We start from the raw sequence: 26,640 nt of genomic DNA on the forward strand, positions 1-26,640 counted from the left end.
CAACCAGGCAACACCTTAGGGTGAGGTCTGTGGGAGATAAGTCAGATCGCCAGGACACTAGGACACAGTGCTTCAAAGATTCCTATGCTCTACTGAGTCGCTTACTAATAAATGATTAAACAGAACTTTTGGGTTTATTTGTTTTTCTCACATAAAAATTCCACGGCCTTTGGGCTCACAATTAAAGAGAATTTGGGGCTATCAGAAGTTAACTTATCCTATGTAGCCAACCGACAGAATTCACCCCATTTTCTTATCAACCTGCAACACTGGGTCCCGGAGGAGAACTAGTTGGAAGCAAATTCAGAACCGGAAAATCCAGGCAGCCCGGAGGGGCAACAAGTCCTAGCTCAACCAGGCGCGCCCTCCACAAAGCCTGGCCAGATTCCCACTGAGTCGGAGTGGGGGTGGGAGGGTGGAGGGTGGGGGGAGGGTCTGGCGTGAAGCCAGGCCTTGCCCCGCGCAAGGCTCCGCCCGCAGACCACGCCTCCGGCTCCGCCCCGCGCCCGTGCCCGCGCCCCAGCTGCGAGGCCGGAAACCGCGCTGCACTGAGCCGCTGCTCCTGTCGCGCAGTCCGCTCCTTAGCTGCAGAGTCGTGCCCTGAGCTCGGCCGACGAGGCTGCAGTCGCAGCCGAGATCCTGCCACTCGCGACCCCAGCCTTCGCCGCCGCCCCCTAGGGCGCCCTAGGCCGCACCATGGTGAAGGTGACGTTCAACTCGGCGCTGGCCCAGAAGGAGGCCAAGAAGGACGAGCCCAAGAGCAGCGAGGAGGCGCTCATCGTCCCTCCGGATGCCGTGGCGGTGGATTGCAAGGTCCTGGCTGGGGTTGCGGGCGGGGTCTCCGCGGCAGGGACGGGTACCCGGACGGCCCTCCGCTCCCGGGGTGCCGGGGTGTGCGTGCAGCGGGCGGGGCGGGGTCCTGGCCCTGGCGACCCCCGAGGGGACAGTTGCACAGGTGTACGAATTCCCGCGGCTTTGCCTTCGACTTGGTCGCCCGGGAACCTGCAGCGACTGGCACCGCCGCCACCGAGTTTGGCACTTTTCTTCCAGTATAAATACTGTGCCTAAAATGGCTGACATCATAACAAGCCTAAACCTCTGTTGTTTCCTACTTTCGTTTCTAGGCTGACCAGCACTTGGACTAAGTCCAGCAACTGTAAGCATCTTAATTTTTTAAAAGCCCTTTTCTTTTACAAACTCCCTCGCCTACAAATGGCCTTCGGTGTTGGCAGGTGAACACCTTGGGGATTGGAGAGAGAAGACAACCATATACTGGGAGTAGTTTCTGGCTGATGATTTTATTATAGTAACAAACAATCCAGGTGAAAGTAATGGCTGTTGTGGCTGTTCCCGTGTAACCCAACAGTTGACTTTTAAATGTTATCAGCTTCTTTGTGGGTACTTCTGAGGAAGTGAAACTGGAACCCGAATGTAGGAATTTGTTCCCATTCCTACAAAATTCACCCTTACTTTACCACATCCCCCGTTAGCACTCAGTGAAGCTGACACTGGATTCAATTTTTAAAAGTGACATACAATAATATCCTTTTAAATATAAGTATAATTGTTTCCTAAGTTTTCTTTCTGCATCATCTTTAGGCTGCTGACATTTGATACTTACAGATATTAACAGTGGGTGCTGCTTCGTTTTGTTTTTTTTTTCATTAGCACTTTTTAATACGTATTGTCACTTGGGTAATTTTAGTTTTGACTTAAAAAAGCAATCGTTTGTATCTATGGTACAAGTAGTAAGGAATGTTTTTGTTTTTGTTTTTTTATGATCTAATGAAAATTACTGTAAAGAAACAGGCCACAAATGCCCTATAAAATTTTCGAGACTATAATAGCAATCTGGGCTGTTTGTACTTGTTTTCTGGAAATGTTCGGCTAAAAGCAAACATCAGGTTGTTTTTTTTAAATGACTGTCTTCCTTTGAGATAAGAAGAGTGAGCTGATCTCCTAAAAAGGATTAAGGGTTCTGGTTTTAGTATTGTTTTCCTGAACCTTGTGTAAACACTGTTGGGCTTGAAAAAATGTTTAGAATTCACAGGTGAAAATTGTCATAGGAAATTATCCTTATCTCTTTTTGTTGGATGCACATTTCAATCTAAAATAGACCCATAGTCAAGTACCCAGTCACAACAACTCTGTATCAGTATTCTTGTTTGTTGGAGACTAAGTCTCATCAAGCCCAGATAGGCCTTGAACTCTGATCGTCCTCCATTTTCTCCCCAAGTACTGGGATTACAGGTGTGCACCACCATGCCCAGTTTCAAATATACATTCTCAATGATATTATATAGGTATATGATCTTTAAATTCTAAAACTGTAATTCCTCCCACTCTAAGCAAGTATCAGTGATGTCATTTCTCTGTCTTCTACTGTTCTAAGGGTTTGAAACTCTATGCAAACATCAGAAGTCACGTTCCCGAGGAGCTTTGAATCAGTCTTGCCACTTTGGAAGTAGTGGCCTTATTTTCGAGCTCTCAGGAGTTTTCATATGCTCACCATAATTTAATTTTTATTTCACAGTAACTGCTTATAGCTGTATACTTTCCTTTTATTTGGATTTCTCTATCCAAAGGAAGATAATTTGATTAAGCAGTGAGGGCTTATGTTCTTCTATAGTCACAGAGAAGTTACAGCCAAACGGGTTAATAGTAATATAAAAAGGAATTCATTTTCCAGCTATAAACTGGAAGCCTTTCTCAGTGGGGGGCAATATCTCTACAATGGGAGCAGGGAGAATAAAGGAGAAGCCTGCTTACTGAGAGGACTGATCTCATCCCATAGCTGCGGAGTGATTACATAATGTTCTGGTGCTCCTTTGGGCTGCACTGTGAGGCAACCACCTAGTCTGACCGCCTGGGCTGGGAACAGAATTAGCCTTAATGTGTTTTGCCTGGGGCATTTCCTTTGGTCAAGAGGACTTAGCCGGTTTTGAGAGCTCAGAAAGAGAGCATTTTAACACTTTTACACAGTAGTCGTGGACCTGTCTTTACAGACTGTGGTTGAAGATTACCCTGTGGGTATCTGTAAGAATTCTGCTCTCTCCTGTCAGTGGCTTATGTAACATACACATATGTATGTTTACACTGCTGTCTCCTGCCCTGCACAAGAACCTTCTGGAAGTAGTCGCATCGCTCCATTACTGTTTCAGACCGATCTTTGCATTAGCTGTCTGTTCCAGCAGCTATGTCTTCTGATTACATTACCCCAGCTAGTTTGCATTGTTTTTTCTTCCACATTTTTCAGTTGACAGTCTAGTTGTCTTCTTAGATCCATCCTGATCTACACACGGCTTTTAGGGGAACAGACTCAGCAAAGGATTATAGTACTGTGATCTGTGTGACAAAGGTCAGTTTGAAATGATAAGATACACTATGGTACAGGCAGCAGTCCTTGATTTCTGTGTTCAGAGCTTTCTTCGAACCCTGGGAAAGTGCAAATGTGCAAATACAAAGAGAATACTGTTACTGCATCAGAAGCCCCAAGTATGTCCAATATAACTGCCTGACTTTTTTTTTTTTTAGCTTACATTTTGGGGGGCGGGGGGGCGGAGAGGGGGAGAAGTTTCAAGGATCAGACCAGATGGTCTGCAAGGACTTTTTCAGTTTTAAAATTATATGACGATGCTAGGGTTATATAAATTACAGTTTTACAGTGATTAAAATTGTTGTTTGGGGTTTTGAGACAAGATCTCTCACAGCCCAGACTGGGCTTGAACTTGCCACGAAGCTCCTGGTGACCTTGAACTCGAGCTCCTCTGGTCCTCACTTCCTGAGTGCTAAGATTGTACTCACGGACCACCACACCCAGCTAACCGTTGTTTTAATTGTGGGAAAAAAACCAAGTCCTCCTCTCCTCTCCAAGACCATTTCCTGTCTTCCTTTCCATGTTTAATTTGTTAGAGCCCTCCCTTGAGCCCTACGAGGAGTAAATGGCCAAAGAGGAAGGAGCAAGGGAAAGGATTATATAATCAAGCAGGTCCTCCTCTCTGCTTACCTCACTGTGGAGCAGGGAATACGCAGCAACGGGGCTGCAGTACCTGCTTGTGACCCCTTCCTTATGTCTGTTTCTTAGCTGAGTAAGCTGTTTATGAGACACTGTTTAGAGGACACCGGCGACATGGCACTGGGTGACAGGCAGATTCTGAGTTGTCACAGAATGGCTTGGTGCATCCCAGTTATCTGCTTTTTTGTTATTTCCATAGTCAGGACTGATTGGTTTGATAATGTGGATTTTGGTTTGTAATGATGTTTTTTGGTGGTTTTGTGGCTTTGGGGGTAGAGGAAGGACACAAAATGCATGAGGAGACATTCAGTGAGGTGTGCTGGTCTCTGGGGGGGCCGGGAGCTTGGCTGTCTTTAATCAGAGCGCACCTCGTTACCCATTAACATAATTTATGTCTGTAGACACTGGCTGTAAACGTTTATTATAGAATAGACTTGGCTATCCTAGAATTCAAGGTAGACCAGACTGGCTTGGAAAGTACTGTAATCCTCCTGCCTCCTGGCTCTTGGTGCTTGGACAGACATGTGCCACTATGCCTGGCTAGAGCCTTTCACATTCATTAGATCTTGGCCTCTGTAGAGGATATGGATGTCTGTTGTGAAGGTTTTATTCTGGGAGACAGATAATTGCTTCTGCATATCTCTGATGGGACACTCCGTTTCTTGAGTGTGGGTAACACTGCATATTGTCATTAGTTGGAGGACAAGTTAGCTGCCAGGATGATAGTCTCCAGGTGGACAAGGCAGATAGTGTCTTTGGTATATTCATAAACCTCTAAGAACTCAGGAAGTTCAATTCTACCACCTAAGAGTTTTATGTGAATAGCAGTATATATTTCTAAATCAGAAATACTAAAACTCATTTATGATATAGGTATATTCAGTGCACTCAGTATTCAACTTAGCATGTGTTTATTATATGTTGCAAAAGTGTGACCTGTGTGTCAGTGCCCAGAGAAGAATGTATGAAGCACTTTTCTGAGACATTTCAGTTTTATCAAACCATAACCCAAACATTTGAAGTGACTTCAAAAGCTACATTCTTCCTCAGGAATGAGATGCTCTCTGAATTCATGTTTTGACTAAAGCCTCTTAGATCTCTTTGTACGACATTGTGTTAGTAAAGTAAAGATCATCCTGGACAAAGAAATTGGGTCAGAATAAAGGTGCTCTCTTTTAACTGGCAAGAGTTCCACTTTTGCGGTCCTGGGAATTGAACCTAGGGCCTTGTGCATGCTAGAAGAGGGTTTTACGCCTCCGCCCTGAGCTACTTCTCCAGCCCTAAATATGCCACTTAATTAGAGCATGGAGACTGAAGGAGGAGTTAGGGACTTCCTATCAGAGGATTCAGGCCACGGCCGCTGCCTGTGAAGATAAAGGAGCTCAGGTTCCTGACTCACACTCAGGCGATGACTGAGTATCTCAGAGATTGGGAACACAGGGCTGGGCTTGGGATTAGCTCGATTTCTGTGTAAAGCCTGGTATTCCCAGCACGCACTCTGCATGGAGTGTCACCGAGCTAGTCTTCTACGAGAAACATTCATGGTTTAGGATGGCATTGCAGAAGTGACCCTAAGGACATCATTTAAAAACTTTCCAAAAATGAATCCCAATACTTGGTGTGTTAACTTTAAAAATTACAAAAACAAAACCCTTTTTTTTTTTTTAAAAAAAAGCACTCTCTCCTTAATTATGGTTTTTCACTTTCTTCTGTATTTAGGATCCATAGTCTCACAAGCTTTAAGCTGGGCATGTTACTAATAATTGAATGAAAAAAAAAAACATTTTTAAGAATTGCTGAATTTTAGTCCTTACATTGAGTTGAGGCAGGGGGAAAGCTATGATGTGTTTTAGTAATTGTCCCATTTTAGGGCAAATTGGATTGATAATATAATTTTAATTCCCAAATGGGAAAATTTAAATTGAGTTAATAGAAATGAAAAAATTATTAGTGGGGGACTGAATCTCCTAACTTTGTACTTAACTATTTTTATCATCTAATGCTAACAGGTTTCCTGGAGTGAATCATGGCTTGGTGCTAATACGAATATGACTAAAGAGAGGGTTAATATTGAAATAAAACCTATAGTTTAGATTATTAATGCTAGCCTAGCAACTTTAAGTTACGTACTAAATTTGTTTGAGAAGCTGACACACTGCCTGGCATTAGAACTTCTTGTTTCTTTTGAGATAGGGATCGATTTGCTTGTTTGTTTGGGCTTTGCTGGTCTAGGATTAGAACTATCCTCCTGCCTCAGACTAGAAAGTGCTGAGATGACAGATGTGAGCAATTGTTCCTAGCTGGAAATTTACTCCTTTTTTTTTTTTTTTAATTTATTTTTTATTTTATTTTATTTTTTTTTTTTGAGACAGGGTTTCCCTGGCTGTCCTGGAACTCACTCTGCAGACCAGGCTGGCCTCAAACTCAGAGATCCGCCTGCCTCTGCCTCCCAGAGTGCTGGGATTACAGGCGTGAGCCACCACCTCCCGGCGAAATTTACTACTTTTAAAATTTCAAATACTTGCATAAACAATTTTGTTTATACAGTAAGCATTCAACAAGGTAGTTGGATTCCATATCTTAAGGAACAAGCTTTGTTGATTATTAATATTCAAAATTTTAAGTTTCTTGGGATTTGTTTGTTTATTTTTGAGAGACTGTCACAGTGTGTCCTTGGCTGCTCTGGAACTGGCTGTATAGACCAGGCTGGCCCCCAAACTCAGCAGCCCACGAGTGTGCAGACTGCAGATGCGTGCCATCACACCTGTCTCTGAATCTGTAGCTTTCAGTGTCAGGTTATGCTCAGGAATTAAGGTTGGTTTTCATAGTAAGTATAAAGCGTAAATCTTAATATTTTTTCTAAAATGTGATTGCAATATTTAGTTTAAAAGCTTTTGAAGCAGGGTCTCACTCTGTAACCTAGGCTGACCTGGGCCTGCGTCACTCGCCTGGCTGGAGCTCATTGCAGGCCTTGACTTCCTGGGTGCTTTGACTTCAGGCTTGCTCCATCTACCTGGTTAGAATCAGTTACTGTAAAAAGCAAACAACCCATTTTCTTTCTTTTTCTCTTTCACCCTCTCCCCTTGTTTTCTGAGATAGAGACCTGCTTTGTAACCCAGGCTAGCTTGAAATTTACTATGTAGACCAGATGGCCTCAGAGCCGTGGCATTCCTCCTGCCTCCAGGTCTCTGAGTCCTAGGACTGACCACCTGGCATGCACCACCATGCCTAGCCAGACAGGCAATTCTCATTGTTAATTAAATTGCTTAGATTGCTGCAGTATCCAAAGATCCCCGTTAAACTCGGGACGGTGACCTTGAGAGGCAGTCTGCTTATGGCACTGTCACTCACTTAGTGTCTCTTGTTTTTATTTCTTGGCTGGTGCACACCCCCAGTCCCATCCGTTTTTAGTTAGAAGAGGGCGGAGCCATGCTAAACAGCGTGACAGACCACTCCTCTTACACCCAAGAATGCGAATTGGTGAAGCTGGAGTTTTTGCACACTTAATCAAGTTAGACTTTCTATGGTTTTCATTTACAAGAAATCCGGTCCGCTCTTTGTACCAGGGTGCCGGTAGTGGTTATTTCCTGGTCACAGGACCCACATATTAAGCCCACTCTCTACCACTGAGCTACTCCACATAATACCCTATAATACTGCAGTTTTAAAGGCAAATCAGGATTTTCATTAAATTCATATAATCATTTAGCTAGAAACACTAATGGCTTGATGTGAAGCACTACTGTATAATCTCCTTTCCTGTGGAAAGCAATCGAGCAAAGTCTGGCTCTTGAGTACAGGTGTGATGTAATGCTTGGTTTTCTCTGGCACAGGAATTAGGAGTGATACCTACATTTTCCAGTGATGAGGAGAAAGAATGGAAAAGTGGTATTCCTCCTTTTTATCCAGTGATAACAGTTTGCACATCAGTACAGTTAGTGATGGAAACTTGAACCTTGCCTTGATCTCTCAAGTGCTATGTTGACTAAATCACCTCAAGTCTCTGCATCTGTTTCCATCAGCAGCACAGAGACTATAGGCTTCAGAAGCCACGCCCCCACCCCACCCGTGATTCCTACTTTGGAATATTATGTCTGTGATATTGTTCTGTATGCCCACACCTCATGTCAGTTGTAGAACAGTATTGACAGTTTTGTTGTTTCAGAGTCCTTCAACATATAAAACCCATCAGGATTTTAAAATGTGTGTTTCTCCAGTACGTATTAGGTACTAATGGAATTAATTTAGTTTTAAGGTATAAAAAGTGTGCAGTATCTTAGTAGAACACACTCTTAGAAGCTGTGGTGCAGTTATACATAGAAACAGATCATTTTACATGTATGTACCTAAACTAATAACACCCCAGTCAATATGGAAAGAATTTTGCTACCAACTGGGAAAATTACTTTCCTTTACAATATGCCTTCTCTCCTTAGAGACAGTCACTATTCTAGTGTGTCTCTTCTCTCCCTAGAGACATAGTCTAATGTCAGTGTCCTTAAATTAATCAGAAGCAATTATGTTCAGGTCTAGTCTCTTATTACGGCGCAGCCACTAGGTTGCTCTGGTTTGTGGCTTTGGAGTGTAGCTAGTATCTCTGTGCGAGAAACACCGCTCAGCTCTCCATGATCTGAACTCCATGGTTCTCTGAACCAGGGATTCTTAAACATTTTGGGCCCAAAGCGCCTTGAGTTAAAGTTAAAAAATTGTTCATAAACCCAAAGAGCTTTTGCATTCTACAGATTTTATATAAAGAGATACTATCTTAGAAAGAAGGCAGACTACTTATACTCCTAACACAAACAGCTGTTCCGTGAGTCACGAACATTTCCAAACAACTCAGACAGATTAAAAGTAACTCTCCTGGAGTTATGCAGTGTTTAACGCACAGTTTGACAGAAGTCAGCTGGAGTCTGCACGGCCATGGTGGCCGTCAAGATGTCCCGAGCTCAGCTTGTGGAGACTGTGCTGCCTGCTACAGAGAATGAAAGTGAGAGCTTCCTGGCCCTATTAGGAGAATAATAGGACTGTGGGTCCCTGATGGGACCTCTGCACCATACTTGGGTGACAGTGTCCAGATATATTTGCTTATACTGCTTTTTTCATGTTGTGTCTAAAAGTTTATTTTTCATTCTTAAGCTGTTTTAATGTTACTCATTGGTAGTATCCCTGTGAAAGATGGATATAGTTAATGCATGTACACATGTGTGTTTTCACTACACACATAATCTAATCTCCTGATATATATAGTAACTTTTGCTAAATTGATAGCCCCTGCTTTTACCGTACTTGACAAGTGGTGTTTACTCCAGAGTAATGTGTACCCTTGCACTGTCCTCTCTTGTAGAAAACCTTTTTTCTTTTGTCTGGATTTGATCTTTTTTTTCTTGGAGCTGGAGGGAATGTGGCTTAATTTTCTGTGCACTTTTTGCTTGTTCGTCTTCTGACAGCTGTCTCATTGCCTTTCTGTATCTTCAGGCTTACCAGGGAATCAGTCAGTCCTTCTGCGTTGTGTTTGCTTCCGTGCATTTGATCTACTTTAGAAAAAGAAAAAAGGCTGTGATCAAAAATGTGTAAAGTCTCGCATATTTGAGTGCACTGATCCCTCCCTCCCTCCTTCCCTCCCTCCCAAGACAGTCTCTTTCTGTAGCCTAGAGTGATGGAGTCCAGGCTTGCCCCACATTCACACTGCTCTTCCTGTCTCCGCTTCCTGAGCGCTGGGACTACAGGCCTGCACATTCCCAGCTGACCCTTGCATTCCCTTGGGTATCGGGTTCTACCTCAGCCGTGGCCCCTGGGTGCCGTGCCTCCGCTCCTGCTCTGCTGCTGTTCCGAGTTCTAGTTCTTCCTAGACTTTCTTCCTGCCTCATGTTTGTTCTCCATCTGCAGAAGCTTGGGACTTTCTCCTGGTGCTGTGACGTTTTCCCCTCTATGAGACTGCTGGGCGACTCTGCTGTCGATTGTGTCTGTTCTGTGGGGCCACGGGTTCATTCACTTTGCCTTCACCATTACCTCATTGAGTTTTCAGAAGATAAACATTAGCCGAAAATCAATATTTGGACTTTCAACTCCACCTTCACTGTAGCTTTTGAAAGTTTAATTAGAATATTCCCTTTGCACTAACAATAGGCCTAATGATAATTAATAATGGATAATAATGGAAACTGTCTGGATTATTGGCACTAATTTAAGAGCTGACAATATGACCTAGAAAATGAACCACTATTCTCTAATCTCCTCTCCAAAGAGCCAAGACTGCCGAGTTTGTGAGTAACTTCGAAGACAGCTCACTACCATTGGGATTTCGCTTTATGCCTTTACTGCTTTGAGTTTTGCTTTTCATTTTTCCTTCTCTTTCTTGTCTGTTTTGTCAGTGTCTTGCGGTGTGGCCCTGATTTGACTTGACTAGGACTTGCTGTGTAGACCAGGCTGGCCCTGAACTTGCAGCAATCCTTCTGCCTCTGCTCCCTGAGCACTAATAATTACAGGTGATTTCTGTGCTTAACTATTCATTTATATCTTGACTTTTCAGGTTTACTTTAAAATGTGCATGTTGGCAATCTGAATAGTCTCTGTTACAGTTTTGCTTCATGAGTATATGATTTCCGTGCTTTTTCATAAACACTAACTCATATAATTTGATGAACCGTAGAGAAACTGACACATGAATCAGACAGCATGTTCAAAGTCATCTCTACACAAGAAGATTGTATCCCTCCTTGCTTCCTAACAGCATTATGAGCTGGAAAACCTGCCAATACCTGCTTCCTACGCTGTCGTCTGTAAGGCTCTAGAAAGCACAGAGGGCACGAGCACTAGAGAAATGGTGGTCGTCACCAAACCATAGCCAAAGTAGGAGGTCTTAAACTGCTGAAACGGAGTGGATTTTAAGTTACTCATAAATGAATATTTAATAGCATTTTACCTTGCATCAGATACTCTGCCTTTCTCTAATGATACTGAATTGACTGATGCGCTCCCGCACTAAACGCATTTAGTTTTACAGCCGTACTCAGTCTTTCCATCCTGACCTGTTTATTTAACCTAGGCATGCACTCATTTTGTTAGATGCTAGCAGCTTGGGTCAGGTTTTATAGATTTCTCAAGATGCTATGCAGTAGCTTAGACTGCCATTTCTCTTCCTGTGTTGCTGCCTGTGTAGTGTAGAATCTGTTAACCAAGAAAGACTGTGTGCCGAGTGGTATTGGTGGCGTCAGCACTGTCGCCGAGAGCTCCTCGCTTTCATCACCCCTCTTCTAAATATAGACTAACTCGATCGCTCCGAGTCACTGTGCTGCTTTGTGCTTCCTAATTTCAGCTCAATACTAATTAGCTTGGCCCGGGCCCCTGTGAACTGTGGCCTTAACTGCACAGGGCAGCTCTCTGCTCCTCTCAGCGCATGCCCAGCTCTGGGAACTTGCTTCCCGTTTATGTGTCAAAGGTAATATTCCTATGTGGACCTTGTTAGTAATTGAGACAGTGACAGATTTGTTTGAAAAGGAGATTGGGAAGCAGAATCTACAAACTGGCTGGAATGAAGAAGAGAGAGAGAGTAAGCAGATGTCGGCTGTCCTGGGCAGACTGTTAACGTGCCAGCCTGAGGTTCTGTGTCACCCTCCGCAGCTGCTCGTGGTACTGCATGCTTTTGGTGGTGGGAAGATCAGGAGATCTGGCCTTTTTTGTATTACTATACTGAGAAAAGTTGCCTACTGTTGAAGCCAGGTGAGCAGAGCATCTCCCAGTCAGCTGCGACCGAGAACTCTCAGGCCTGGTACATACGCTGTAATCCTAAGTACCTGATACCAACAGGAAAAGAAGTGTACTTCAAGTTCTTCTTTCTTCATATTTAAGGCTACTTTTACTATTTATCTTAGAAAATATTTTCCATTAGTCTGGGAAATATAGTTATGGTACTCGGTAAAAGTTTTGTGAGCGTAGGAGTTAAAACATATACAGTAAATAACTACCCTGGAGATAGTTCACAGGGGACTGACCATGAAGAGTCTTGTAATGACACCTGTAAAGGGGAAACGCCCTTTGGGCTGTAGCCCTGTCCAGGCCGTGCAGTGCGGGGTAACTCAGTAAGCCGGAGAGGTGTTGCAGTGGACCCAGAGCCACAGCACCCCGCCTCTGTTTCTTGACTTGAAAAAAATGTCTTTTGTTGTGCTTTGCATACAAGGAAATGCCAGAATCTTTTTTTTCCTTTTAAGCAGAATAAACATAGGTTTATTACAGAAAACTGAGGAAAGAATTTGCAAGGCCTTGGCAGGACTCCAAGGGAGGACTGTCCCTAAAATCTTCTCCAAGGCTTTTGGATTGTTTCATTCCCATGAATATTTACCTATATTAGTCCAACATAATTCATATATGTTTCTAAGTAAAGCTATTTCTGATGGTTCAGTAGTACATGCTTTTTTGAATTAATGATATTTTTCCTTTGTTCTTATTTTTTAGCTAATATTTTTATGCCATAGTTTCCCTATACCCAAACTGTCTCTGTTTGGAACTCATTCATTCATTCATCATTCATTCATTCATTCAGACAGGGTCTACTGTACTCCAGCTAGCCTTTAGCCCACTGTGTAGCTGAAGATAACCTTGAACTTCTCCTCCCTGCCTACTTCCTCAGGGCTCAGCTCACAGGTGTGCCAGTCACAGTCAGTTTGCTGCGGTGGTGCTGAGACCAAAGCCAGGGGCTTCACGTGTGCTGGACAAGTGTTCTACCATCTGGCCACATCCCTAGCCCTCGACCTGTAATTTTTAATACTTGACATATTTTTTTCTTTAGTAACATGGCTTCTAAGACACCACTGTTGCATTTGCTGTGAAATTCAAAACATTACATTTGAAGAACTTTAGAGTGTCTCATAAAAAGCTCTGTGCACCATTTATTATGTAAATAAGATTCAGGTAGAAGCAGCTAGGATGTGAAGTATTTGTTACTTTGAATAATAAAAATTTTTTTTAAACCTTAACATTTTATTTGAGCTATGTTAATGATTGAAGCCCATTTATTGCAGCCTCTTAGGAAACTGACCAAGGTGACCTAATTTGTAACTAATGGAAGTAAAATGCAGCTAAACTTCATTTTGCTTAAGGTACAGTTAAGTAACCTTGTCTTACTGTCTGGTAAGGTAGCCAGAACATCTTGTGGTACACCAAGAGAGGTTCCACTGCCCCATGTCTGTGTCCAAGACTGAACCTGAGTCTTTGTGTCCTCGAAGTACTTACTCTGCAAACTGCATCTCCAGGATTCTTTTTTTATCTTATGTCTTTAACTTGAGCCGGCTAGGCCGCCTGCTGACTGCAGCCCTCCTGCTTTGGACCACCAGCCAGATCCTGAAAGTCACTTCTTTATCTGCTGTTGAGCATGGGAGTAGGCCAGAGTGTGCTTTTAATAAACTGGGCTAAAATCCTGACTTTGAGCAAGATTAAGAAGATGATAATTGTGTGGGGCCTGCGGGAGTTCTAAGCACGGTTAGGACGCAGCAGTTACAGCGCTGTGCAGGGGAGGTGGTAACTGTGTGCCTTTGGTTAAATCAGGCCAAGGGAAGTTACATACCCGTCTTTTTTGAAGAAAATAAAAATAGAAATAAATTCTCCAAAGCTGACGTGAAGTTTAGTAATACAGACTTTAAGCACTAGGTTTAAGAGAAAAGAAGAACGCTCCTGAGAACATTGCGGTGGCCTTTTCCTCTTTAAGTTATAAAATGTTTGAAGCACACACAAAATGCAGGACCACTGCTGTTTCGTTTCATAATATGAATGTGATAAATGGAAATCTATTTATCAGTTAATATTTGAGTTGGTTTTAGTTTGGAACAAATTTGAATGACGCTATGAATAATTATTCTTTTCTCTTTTTGCTACTTTGAAGTAGGATCTCGTGTTCTTTGGGCACTCTTTAAAAACACTTTATGTAGGAAGGATTACTTTGAACTTATTATTTTTAAATGTTTATTGAATTTCACATGTATGTATGTGCGTGTGCCTGAGAAGGCATATGTACCACCTGTAGATCCTGAGGTCCTGAGAGTTGATCGATTCCCAGGAACTATAGTTACAGAGGGTTCTGAGCTACCTGATGGCGGTGCTGAGAGCAGAGCCTGAGTCACCTCTCTGGCCAACCCGGTTGGTCCTTTCGTCCTGCTGCCCAAGGGCAGGTGATGTTTCATAGTTGATCTTGAGTAGAATCATCTTACTTCGTTAGGTTTTGTACGGTTTTCTTTTTTTCTCACCCTGTGCCTATTGACATCTGTGTACTGACTGGGATGTCAAGTTCCTCATCGAGTAGGACAGACTCGACCTTAGCATCCTTGTCCACCTGACTGGAAAGGCTGTGCTGTGAGTTTTAGTAAACCAACAGGTACAGGTTTACGCTAGCACTCTATGCTTTAACACTTTTGTTTTGTTTTGTTTTTAGTTTTCGACATTGTAGTCCTGGCTGAACTGGAACATACCTTAGCCTAGGTTGGCCTTGAATTTGTGGCAATTCTCTGCCTCAGCCATCACACAGAGCTTAATTAACAACCTTTGTCTTGAGTGAATGTGCTTCATCCTTGCTCTGTGACTCAGCTGGTAATGGGGCCATCATGTCCGTCATATCTGAGTTAGTCCATAAACTGCTGACGGTGAGAGGCAAGGTTTATCCACGCTTCACTTTCTTCCAGGACCTTGCCCAGCATGTTCCCCGAGTCTGGCCTTAAGAGATGCCAGGTTAAGTGCAGGTCCTGCCTTTGCCAGATAGCCAGCTCGTTAGACTCCTAGGTGACTGCATGGTCCCCTCCATTGTCTTTCTGGCTGCTGATACAATGATTGTGAATCATGAAAACTTAAACAGCCAAGCTCTTCATTCGGTCCTCAAGTATCTGCATGTTAACTGAGTTTCTAGGAATGCAGAATCAACACGAATAAACAGGAACTGTCTAGCCTAGTAGCAAGAGATAAGATCTCTCCATGAATTTCTAATGCAAGAAAGCAAGTGACTAATAGCAACATAGAGGAAAGAGATCAGACCTTGAAGACTGTCGGCTCTTAGGAGGCTCCCGGCGGTTTGGACTCAGGTCTGTAATTTAGATACTGAAATAGACTCTTGTTGATTTCTTTATTCTCTCCAGCCATATTTCAGGTGCGGAGTAGCTGGCTGCCCTTTGAATAAGTGTTCTAAACCTTAAAGTTCTTTAACAAATCAGTCTCTTCTGTTGTCCTGGAAAATGACTTTTTAAAATAACTTAAGAATTCAACTCCATACCAAGGCCCTTCGTGGCCTGCTCCAGTTCTCTGTCCTAGGATCCCTCCCACCATGCTGAGCACCCAGCTGCACCAGGTCTCCCAGGCAGTGCGGTGCCGGCTGCCTTCAGGATTTTATTCATTGTTTACCTTTAGAGCGCCTCCTGGAACGCTGTCTTCTGCCTGGCAGTGTGTTTGTCCTGTGTCCTTCCACACTGTGTTCTCTCCCTGGGCGTCTCTCCTTTAACCCATCCTGTCTCCCTCTCCGCATTTTCCCTGTCAGAGCCCACATTTATGTTGTTTTGTGTTTCATTAGATAGGAAAGATAAGGCTGGCTTAGAGCTTCCTGTGTAGTCTAGACTGACCTTGAACTCCTGTCTCTCACTGGCGGAAGTCCCCCACTCCCCCCCCCCAAGTGCTATGATTCTAGGTATGCACAACATGCCTGGCTATTTTTGTCTTTATTTTCCTCAGCGATCCAGCCTATCTTTTCCTTGGCAGAGTCTGTATTCCTGGTGCCCAGGGCAACTGTTTAAACATGTTAGACATGTGTAATTTATTCTCAGAATCATTGTTTGTTACATAGTTAAAGTGATAAATCAAAAATCAAAAAGCCTGAGAACTCAGTGCCCATGTAGCAGTGAGGCTGCAGATTGGTCCTCAGCGCCTACCCGTGGTCCGCAGCTACTGGTTTATGGACTCACAGGGGCGAGCCTGCAGGTAGGGGTGGGTGTGGGCACACGCGGCTGTCGAGCAGCTGGTAACAAATGCTGACAACAACTGTTTGCATCTGTCATTCCATCCTTCACCCTTGCCCCCACTCTGAGAGTAGTTATGCTAGGACACTGTCTGTCTCCTGTGACATTTTTGTCAGGCAAGCTAAGCAGGCCTGTGTGCATTGTTCCGGTCTATAAAATCTTACTGCACGTGGGATTTTTGGAACTTCTCACAAATAGGACATCTGATGAATCCCTCCCCATCTGCCCCCTTGCTATGTTACGTTTTAGGGGACCCACTAATGTAAACATCTGTACGCCATCATGATGAGAACTGCCTCAGATGGAGTCCTCACGGTGTCATCGGCTCTGAACCTTACATTGACTATTATTTATTATTCTGCATGATTCTGTGTTTAAAAATAAAGCTTCCAACCCTGTGAATGTAATGGCATATGCCATAATCATAACAGGTGGGAGGCAGAGGCAGGAGGATTACTGTAAGTTCGAAGTCAGCCTGAGCTACACGGTGTGAGAACCTCTGTCTAAAAAACAGCGGAGCACGTCTGTGTGGCATTGTTGTCGTTGGCTGCAGTACTTGGAATTGAACGTTGCCCATCAGTTCGCAAATGCGATCTCCTATCTTAGGGATGAAAATGCACAGCGGTGGCTGCCGTTCCCCAGTGACTCATCGCTCGCCCTAGCTGCCCCTGGGCTGACGCACCGTCTCACCTCACTGGGGTTTTCCTTATCATTCACCCAGCCTTTCTGTCTCGATGACATACGTCCTATAATGTCCACAGTCCATACTGGGTTTCAGTTTTAGTTCTTTAAAATAAAATGAAAGCCATTATCAAACTGATATTCGGAATATCAGATAGTGGAATTACAGAATTAACTATAGAGATGTACCTTTGTCCTGATTTTTTTAGATTTTGTTTGTTCAAAGAATTTTAGTGTCCTATCTTTTGCTAGTGTTGTGTTAGTTTTTCCCGGAAAATTGTTAAGGAATGTTTTTATATCTGGAATGAAGGCTAACCATTTTGTAAGTTACCCAATTTGGAAATACCCTGGATGTGTGATGCAGCCTTACAAAACTATGGGACAAGGTCGTGTTGTTACCTTTTCTGAATTTCAGATGTTAGAACACGGTGCCAAAAGTTGTGTATGGAAAATAAAAATTGTAGTTTGTATAACTGCTCAAGACACTTTTAGGAGATGGGCTATGGAGAGAAAGAGACTAATACCTACCAGTCTCTCTGGGGACCAGTGTCCATCGCTGGCTGAGGAGGCATGGGGCTGAGTCTTCCATGGTTAGTTCTGATCAGAGCCTTAGTACCTTTGGTCTTTATCTTCATTAGTAGCCCCAAACCTTGTGTTGCTCTGCTTACAGTGGCTGTTTGTGTGCATTCTAGGACCCAGATGACGTGGTCCCAGTCGGGCAGCGAAGGGCGTGGTGCTGGTGCATGTGCTTCGGCCTGGCCTTCATGCTCGCCGGCGTCATCCTTGGGGGAGCCTACCTCTACAAGTATTTCGCACTTCAGGTGAGTAGAAAGGTCTATTTAAGATCTTTACTACAGTTAGTGACTTAGAGGGGAAGGGACATGCTCAGAGGACAGTCTGGGGAGCAGGTTCTCTCCTGTTACCGTGTGGGTCCTAGAGATGGAATTCAGATCATTAGGCTTAGTAGCTGGTACCTTTACCCACTGAGCAGGCCTGCCAGCTCTGCAGAAATTATTATTTTTTTGGCCTGAATTTTTCTTTGCTTTTCCTGTGAATTAGAATGTGGTCCCTGCCTTGCTTTAAGCATGCGCCCTTCTGTCTTGTGGCCAATGACAGTGTTTGGACATGGTTGGTTTTTCAAAATGAACTTCCATTTTCCTACCACAGCTAATAGTAAAGAGATACATCATGAATTGCTACTTGTACGAATATGTAAGCTGTGATCTGACAGACCGACAGACCATCCCTGGACAGCCCTTGCTGTTGCTGTGTCTAAGAGTGTCAGGCACTCTTGGGTGACTTGCAGAGATGACAATGTCACTTTTGGTGACAGTTGCCTGTAGCTTAGTGTTTATAGTGCTCTCAATGTGTTAAGACGTTGATTCCACTTAATTATAATTTATGAGTCACCACCCAAACCCACTTTTATGACTACTTCAGATGTTTTAATGTTTCCAAGTAGAGAGAAATGCTTCATAACCAGATTTTAAAACTAATTTTGAAGTCTTCTTCCAGAGTTTATATGAAGTCCATGCTCACTTTTAGCCTTAGTCAAGATAAAGGCATATTGATAAACATTTCTTGAATAGGGTAAAAGTGGATTTGTTATTTTAAAATAGACTTAATATAGACAAGTCTGACATAAACTTTTAATCCCGCTGCCTCTTCCTCATGTCCTAAGTATGTACCACTACCACTCCTATCTACAGCTTTTTAAATGTAGTGTTTGGTTTTGTTTTATAAGAAGCATAAGATACAGAAAAAATAATTTGTGGGTTGGAGAAATGGCTCAGTGGTTAAGAGCACTGGCTGTTCTTCCAAAGGACTCGGCTCCAATTCCTAGCACTCAGTGGCAGCTCACAACTGTTTATAATTCCATTTCCAGGGAATCTGGCACACAGTCATATGTGCAGCCCGAACACCAATGTGCATAAAAATAAAATAAAAGTAATTTGCAATTTTATTGCCAAAGAGAACATTTGGTATCAAAATGTTTTGTTACGTACCCTCAGTCTTTATGTGCGAATACTTTAAAAATATTTGATTGCATACATTTATTTACCTATTTCTGGGAGTGGGGACACTCCCTCAGTACCAGGTGGCGGCTCTCACCTGCTGGAAACAGAAGGATCAAAAGTTTAAGGTTATCCTTGGCTACATATATAGCAAGGTACAGGGCAACCTGGACTACTTGAAACCCTATCTTAAAAGAAAGGAAAATACTGCCTGCTCCTGACTGTGTTCTGTGAGAAACTGCCTACAGGTAGGGGCAGGGCTACATGTTTCTTCAGATTTTCTTAACACCAGATAGCTTTCGTATTCTTATCTACCACAAAGAGTAGAGAAGAAATCAGCTGTTTTTTTCTTCTGAAAAGCCTTTTTTTTTTTTTAAGACAACTTCAGAACCTGATAATGTGCTAGCTCTGTAATTAAACTGTCTGACTTGTCATCTGGAAAGTAAGCGTTTCTAAGCAAAATACTATTTAGGTAGGGGTGGCAGTTTAAGTAAGGCTTACATTTAAAAACCTGTCTCCTGCGGGATTGCTGAAATATAGTGTTTTCAACCCTGCAGCCAGATGATGTGTACTACTGTGGACTAAAGTACATCAAAGATGACGTCATCTTGAATGAGCCTTCTGCAGAGGCCCCGGCTGCTCGCTACCAGACAATTGAAGAGAATATTAAGATCTTTGAGGAAGACGCAGTTGAATTCATCAGCGTGCCTGTACCAGAGTTTGCGGACAGTGATCCTGCCAACATTGTGCATGACTTTAACAAGGTGAGCCAATGTCCAGACTTGTGAAAAGAACTCAGGTTCTCTAGGATTCTTACGGTTTTAATTTTTAGTAGTTACTAAATTCTTCAGTTTAGTTTTTTAGCTTTTACTTAAGAGAGAGGAGAGGGGGAGAGATGGAAACTCCAGGCATGTATCTCATCCCAGCACTGGGGAGACTAGAGGATCACAAGTTTGAGGCCAGCCTGGTCTATGGAATCAAGTGCTGTCTCAAATGAGATAAACAAAAAAGACGTAGGTTTGTTTCTCTCCCTGTGAGACTCAGCCTTCTCACGCCTCTTGCCTGCTGATCCCATCAAGTTGTTGATTTGTTGAAATTCAAGTCATTTATGAATTCTAAAGCTAGCCCACCTGTGGGTACAATTCTCAGAAGCCCAATGGCTGCTGACCTGTCTGAGATATGTCCTTCTTTCCAGAAACTCACTGCGTACTTGGACCTTAACCTGGACAAGTGCTACGTGATTCCTCTGAACACTTCTGTCGTCATGCCGCCGCGGAACCTGCTGGAGCTGCTCATGAACATCAAGGTACCCAGTGCTTGCTGTGTCTGATTCACCATGTCTGCAGGGTCTCGAAAAGTTAACATCCTTGGAGCTCACCCTTCTGGAGCATCGCCAAGGGATTTACAAAAAAGTGCTGAAACTTGTGTGTTTTCTCTTCTTATATGTAATGCTTTAGGTTTTATAAATAACATTTTAAAAGATATTCAAAATTGGTCTGGAGAGATGGCTCAGCAGTAAAAGTGCCTGCTATGCTAGCCTGGCATTGTGTGCTCAGTGCAGAAAACCCACAGTGGAAGGAGAGAACCGCGTCAGAAAGTTAGCCTCTGACATCCATGCTCAGGCCTATACATACTATACACATGCACACACTACACATGCACACACACACACTATACATAGTAAATGATAAATGGAAAGTTTTTAAATGTAAAAATTTTATCACATTTAAATTTTCCTAAAGCACTAGAAAATAACTATTAACCAGCTACTTAATTCCGATGGATGCCTTCGAGTTGGGCATAGCTGTTGTGTAGCAACACTATGTGTCACTAGGCCCGGTGATCCAGGCCTATAGTCATTCCTGGGAGACTAGCTGAGTCTGGTAATTGAAGACCAGCTTGGGCAACAAAACGAGATTCCAATTCAAAACCAAGATTATACTTATAAAAGCAGACAGTTAAATATCCATAAACCCTGTTTTAAAACTGTCACCTAAGAATTTTGTCTGCCTTTCGCTTTGCTCTGTGCACATTTGGAAAGTTCCCTGTCACTTCTTTCCCCACAGGCCGGGACCTACCTGCCTCAGTCCTACCTTATCCATGAGCACATGGTGATTACCGACCGCATCGAAAACGTGGACAACCTGGGCTTCTTCATTTACCGACTGTGTCACGACAAGGAAACCTACAGACTGCAGCGCAGGGAGACCATTAGAGGTAAAAAGAGTCAGATAATTCCTATGATGCCTGGGTGAGAAATTCAAGGGAACCTGTGTCACGCTTGGTTAGTATTTTCAGGATTTAGAATCATCGAAGTCCCAAATCGTCTTTTCAGATAGACAAGTCAGGTCTGGCTTTTCATCCTCACTGTGGCCTGGCCACAGGAGAGAGGAGGTCTCACAGGTCCATTCTCCTTGTGGGTGATGCTGAGGCTAGTCATAGCCAGGTGACAGAAGACGTGTCGGCCACGAGTCCAGAGCCCTGACATGACCTTTGCAGCTCTGCCCTCACTAAATCTTGTTTTTCCCCTGAACAGTAGGAATAGCAGCATGTGCCCATTATAAATGCAAAACAGAAGAGATGGTACACAGCGTTCGGTGCCATCAGTGACGCCGCAGCCTGGCTTCTGTGGAATTGCGTCACCCTGCAGAAGTGCTCTCCTGGTCTTTTCTAATACTTGTAATGGCATTGTTCTCACCGCAGGCTGATGAGTCATCTGAAACCCACCACTTGATTTCTTACATTTAAGTTACTATCTTGGCTCATAATTTTCTAAAACCAACTTGATAGAATGATATTTGGTCTCTCCTGGTGTGCAGTTTTCTGCAAGCACATATGGGCATGTGACTCCACCATATGTAACTAGACTATTTCCCAAACCTTTGAGCTCGTATATCTGTGTCTTAGGGTTTCTGTTGCTGCAACAAAACACCATGACCAAAGAGCAAGTTGGAGAGGAAAGGGTTTATTCAGCTTATACTTCCACATTGCTGTTCATTGCCAGGAAGTCAGGGAGGAACTCAAAGCAGGAACCTGGAGGAGGAGCAGGTGCAGGGAGCATTTAGGATGCCGCTTACTCTCCCCATGGCTTGCTCAGCCTGCTTTCTTATAGAACCCAGGACCACCAGCCCAGGGATGGCACCACCCATAATAGGCTGGGCCCTCCCACACCAATCACTAATTAAGATGCCCCTCAGCTGAATCTTACGAAGGCATTTCCTGAATTAAGGTTCCATCCTTACAGATGACTCTAGTTTGTGTGTCAAGTTGACTCAAGACTAGGCAGCACATCTGTAAGCCATTTGTAAAGCACCGTTACCAGTTGCTAGGATATATGAAAAGGCCCAGTGAAGAATGAATTTAAAATTATGGGGTGGATATAGAGTAGTGGCATGCTTTTTTATGTCTAAAGAGTAACTGTGAGGATTGATGTATTTGTTACTAAACATTAACTCAAAGTAAAACAAAAACAACCCCTTTTCCTTTCCAAACAGGTATTCAGAAGCGAGAAGCCAGTAACTGTTTCACCATTCGGCATTTTGAGAACAAATTTGTCATGGAAACTTTAATTTGTTCTTGAGAAGTCAAGAAAAAAAACGTGGGGAGAAATTCAATGCCACAGTATACCCTGCCCCTTTGTATTTTGTGCAGTGATTGTTTTTTAAAATCTTCTTTTCATGTAAGTAGCAAACAGGGCTTCACTGTCTCTTCATCTCAATAATTCAATTAAAAACCATTATCTTAAAAAAAAGAAAACAAAACCTTCCTTTTTTTCTAAGTGTGGTGTCTTTGATATTCAAATTAGCACATGTGAGGATTCCTAAATAATATTCGCTTCTCCTTAGCACTTACGTACTACGAAGAATCTAAAGGTCTTGAAATCACTAATCTGGATTTTTGTGTTAATTCTGTACTTCCACGAAGAAAGGATTCCTAAAGAATAGTCCTTCTCATACATTAAAGGACCACAGTGACTTGCTTGTAGATGCTAGTAGCCCTGCTGCGTAGTCTGTTAGCATTTGAGGTCAGCCTCTAATATTAGTTTAATTAAAATGTGCAGTATTTTCAGTGTTGCTTTAACTACTTTAGAGGATTTCTGCCTTGATGTTTTAATATCCTAGGCCTCTGCTGTAATAAGATTTTAGACAAATGTTTGGAATTTAAGAAGCAACTCATATTACTAAGTTGTATAGCCCATATCTGTGCAATGGAATATAAATATCGCAAAGCCATGTGATGAGACTGTGCGTTGTTTTTCCCGTAAGATAAAAACCAAAGAAGTAATTTGGTTCTCCATATTTTAAGGTAATCCACATACATAAAAAAAAAATGAAACTATTTTATAACATCTAGTTCTCTACATAGTTATAAAATCAGCTTTTTAAACAATAAAATAAAATAAGCTATTAATTACTAAATCAGATTCCTTGTGGATGCTGTTCTAGTGACACCGAGGGCGAACTTGACCGCCACTGCTTGATAGGAAGTGGATCTTGTCTTTCAGTGGACGGTTATTATCGAATCTAAGATGCGGATCTCAGTGATTGTTCTCAGTCCATTCTGTTGTGTTCTTCAGACATGATCTCACTGTGCTGTTGAAACTAATAATCTCCAGGCATTGGCCTCTAGTAGCAGGGAGATAGACATGTACCGCAGTACCTGGCATGTTAGACACAGGGTTTTTGTTGTTATTTCCGTTTTTGAAACTGGGTCTCAATCTGGAAACTAGGCTGACTTAGAACTCATCTAGTTTGGCTATGATGATTCTCCTGCCTCAGCTTCCAGGGTGTTAAGATTACTAGCATAGCCACCATTACCTAGCTTATATCTATCTCTGAGGTTGTTTCTTACCTGCAAGAATTCAGAATCCACTACATGTAAAACACCGGAGTATGGCTGGAGCGATGGTTCAGAAGAGTGCTTCCTGCTGTTCTGGAGGACCCAGGTTCAGTTCCCAGCACCACTTTGGGTGGCTCACAGCTGCCTGCAAACGTTGCTCTGGGCTCCTAGAACGCTCTCTCCCTGTCTCCACTGGCACCTGCACACAATGTAACATACGGGTGAATTAAGAAGTAACACCGAGAGAGGATTTGCTATAGATTCCTGAAACAAAACATTTCAGTTCTGACTTTAGGTTGGACTTTTTTTGAAACTTCAAAAGTCCATAAAGGATTTGGTCTGGATGCCAGTCATTGTTCAGAAGGAGGTTTGGTGACTCCTACCTCTCAGTTTTATTTCAGTAATTCTGTCAGAGCTTTAGTGCAGCTCAGTGGATGTTTAGGGATTGAGAATTTACTTTAGAAGAGAGGTTTTACTAAATTGAGAACTACACTTTTCTGCCTCCCAGGCTTTAAAATACGGCTTTTCAGGAGCCTGTGAACATTGAAGAGCAGATACTGAGTCCCATATGGGCCAACACATACAGTTACATGTAGAGATAGATTCCACTCAAAGGAAAAAAAATGTTGTGGATCTTTATAATACAGTAAGCGGGTACTGAGTGGTCGGCCAGTTACAGTTGTTATGATAATTACTGGACAGACCTTCATCTAAACATTTTTATGGTCTGTGAATCAAAGCACCCTGAAGGTGCTAGACAAATGCGGTTGCTGAGATAGAGGAGCCCATCCTCCTCATATACCGCCCTTGGGCTGTCATTTGGGAATCCATGGGTATTCCTTAGGGTCTGTGGTTGAAAGAGGCTTGTTAGTTTGTTCCTCCATTTATAGTAGTGCACCGTCAGGGTGGCTTCGCTCTGACTTCACACAGTATGAGTTTGCCTGCAGTCAGCACAGTGAGCCCCAGCATAATGTTTCATTAGAATGGTTTAAGGATTTCATACAGTCCTAGCCAAATCCTTGATAGCACAGGACATTTACAACCATTGATTTGGCTGGATTGGACCTAGCAGGTCGTCCCTGACTTTATTTCCATTACTATTACATCAGTCAAGCAGAGTGCCCAAAGTCAGGAGTGGTGGTGTGTGCCTGTAATCTCTGCACTTGGGAAACTGAAACAGGATGATCGGGAGTTCAAGGCCATGTAAACAACATGGGGTTCGAGGTGACTTCCAACCACATGCTAAGATCTTTAAACAAGGAAAAGGGAGGAGACACCCTTGGCCAGGTGTCTCCCTCCCAGGAATTTGAGAATTCCTAGCTGTGGTTCTGCATGCCATTTGATCTCTGGTTCTGTGATGGAGCCTTTAAAAAGCTTGGGAGTGAAGGGTTGCACCTGGACCTTTAGTGCTTTTGTAGGTGGGATGCTGTGGTGAGATACAGGCTCGTCAGAGGCTTAGCAACTACAGGTATTTGATTCTTAGACCTGTGCAGGTCAGAACTCCAAAATCAAGGTCAACAACAGGAAGCGCCCACTGTTCTCTCTGGACCCTCTGCTGTGAGGACATTGGTTCCAATCATGTGGGCTCTACCCATGTGACCACACAAAGGCCCCTTTCCCTAGTGCCATTGACACCTTGGAGATCAGTATTTATTTCAACATGGATTTTGGGTGTGGCCAGGTCAGAATGATACAGTTCTGTTCGTGAGGTACCCTAAGTGGCTGTGTGTGAAGGCTCAAGGTGGGCCTAGGCCTGCCTGCTTTGTAGTATGTCCTGTTTGCTTCTGTGTGAGAAAGAGCACAGAAGTTAGAAAACAAGTGGTTAGGACTTTGATTGCTCATCTGTGACAGAGGAATGAGAGATTCTCTGGTTCAAGAGGCGACTGGTTAAACCGTGACTAAAATTGTTTCGTATTAACTGTCCAGCTCAAGCCGGTTTTTAATCCAGCATGACTTTGTTGAGCAAGTAAATGAGGATTTGTCTTTTAAACGTATGTTTTTTTTTCATCGCATTTCCTGACTTTTTTTAAACTACCAATTTTAGTAAATTGGATGAAGGGGAAAAGCACACAGTGATCTGAGTGGTATTTATCTTAAATGCCAGCAGTAGGAGCCTACAGCTTAAAGAAACTCAAAGAAGGTCTAATAATGCAACCAAAAATCAAGTGGATTATTGGAAGGAAACAGTACAGACTCTACTCTTGAATACGGTAGGAGCCATTGCTGACTGAATTTAGGATTCCGGTAGGTGAACCTTTAACAATTGAGGATTTTTGAGACTCCTTCCACCGGACAGAGCTTGCAGCCCAGGCATCTGTAACTTATCTGTGTTGGGCTCTGATTCTGGCATGTTCAAATATTTGAGGCTTTGTTTCCTAAACAAGGACTTGAGCGTGTCAATTTAGAAACAGGACAACAGCCCTTTACACTATATAACTCAAAGATACTATCACCCTTTTCCTCTCTTGGTCTTTGTAGTTAGTGCTGATGTGAGTAAGGCACAGTTCCGTGTCCATTCCTACTGATCACTTCAAGCTTTTGTAATGCTGAAGACATCAGTAAGAACACCTTAAGACCTTTGAACCACTTGCTGAGCTCGGAAGCCATGGATGGAAATGTTTTCTGATGCTGTTTGTGTGTCCACTGTGCCGAGATTCACATTTTCTTTACTTCCTGTGGCAGATTGAGTGTAAGCAGAAGGGAAACTTTTACATGAAAATATACTTTTACTAAGGGAAAAAAGTTCAGAAATACTAAGGTGGATGCTACCCTGTGTTCACTTCTCACTCCCCAGTCCCAGCCCCAGTCCTCAAAGGAGGCTGTTAACAGTTTACTGTATGATGTCACTTTTAGATGACTTAGTGGCATCCTCCGTCAAACAGGAAATATGTTTAAGAAGGCCAAGGCAGGGGCTGGAGAGCTGGCTCAGCAGGCGAGCATGCCTATGCTCTTGCAGAGGTCCTGTGTCAGGTCCCAGCACCCACATAGTGGTTCACACTGGTTTGAACCACTACGGGAACCATACTTTCAGGGGTCTAATACCCTCTTCTGGTCTGGGGCACTGCATATACTTCACAGACACATGTGCAGGCAAAATAGTCAG

General features: G+C 43.1%; 1 protein-coding gene across 1 annotated transcript; it reads left to right on the forward strand.

The window, feature by feature from the left end:
• The first annotated feature begins 522 nt into the window (after positions 1 to 522).
• Itm2b (integral membrane protein 2B) lies at positions 523 to 23,116 on the forward strand. Its single transcript, XM_052190973.1, has 6 exons — positions 523 to 813; positions 17,376 to 17,504; positions 19,256 to 19,462; positions 19,894 to 20,004; positions 20,765 to 20,915; positions 22,193 to 23,116. The coding sequence occupies exons 1-6, from the start codon at positions 697 to 699 to the stop codon at positions 22,276 to 22,278; spliced, it is 801 nt and encodes a 266-aa protein (XP_052046933.1). The 5' UTR covers positions 523 to 696; the 3' UTR covers positions 22,279 to 23,116.
• Positions 23,117 to 26,640: the final 3,524 nt, after the last annotated feature.

The sequence above is a fragment of the Apodemus sylvaticus genome, chromosome 8, assembly GCF_947179515.1.
Source record: "Apodemus sylvaticus chromosome 8, mApoSyl1.1, whole genome shotgun sequence".
NCBI lineage: Eukaryota > Metazoa > Chordata > Mammalia > Rodentia > Muridae > Apodemus > Apodemus sylvaticus.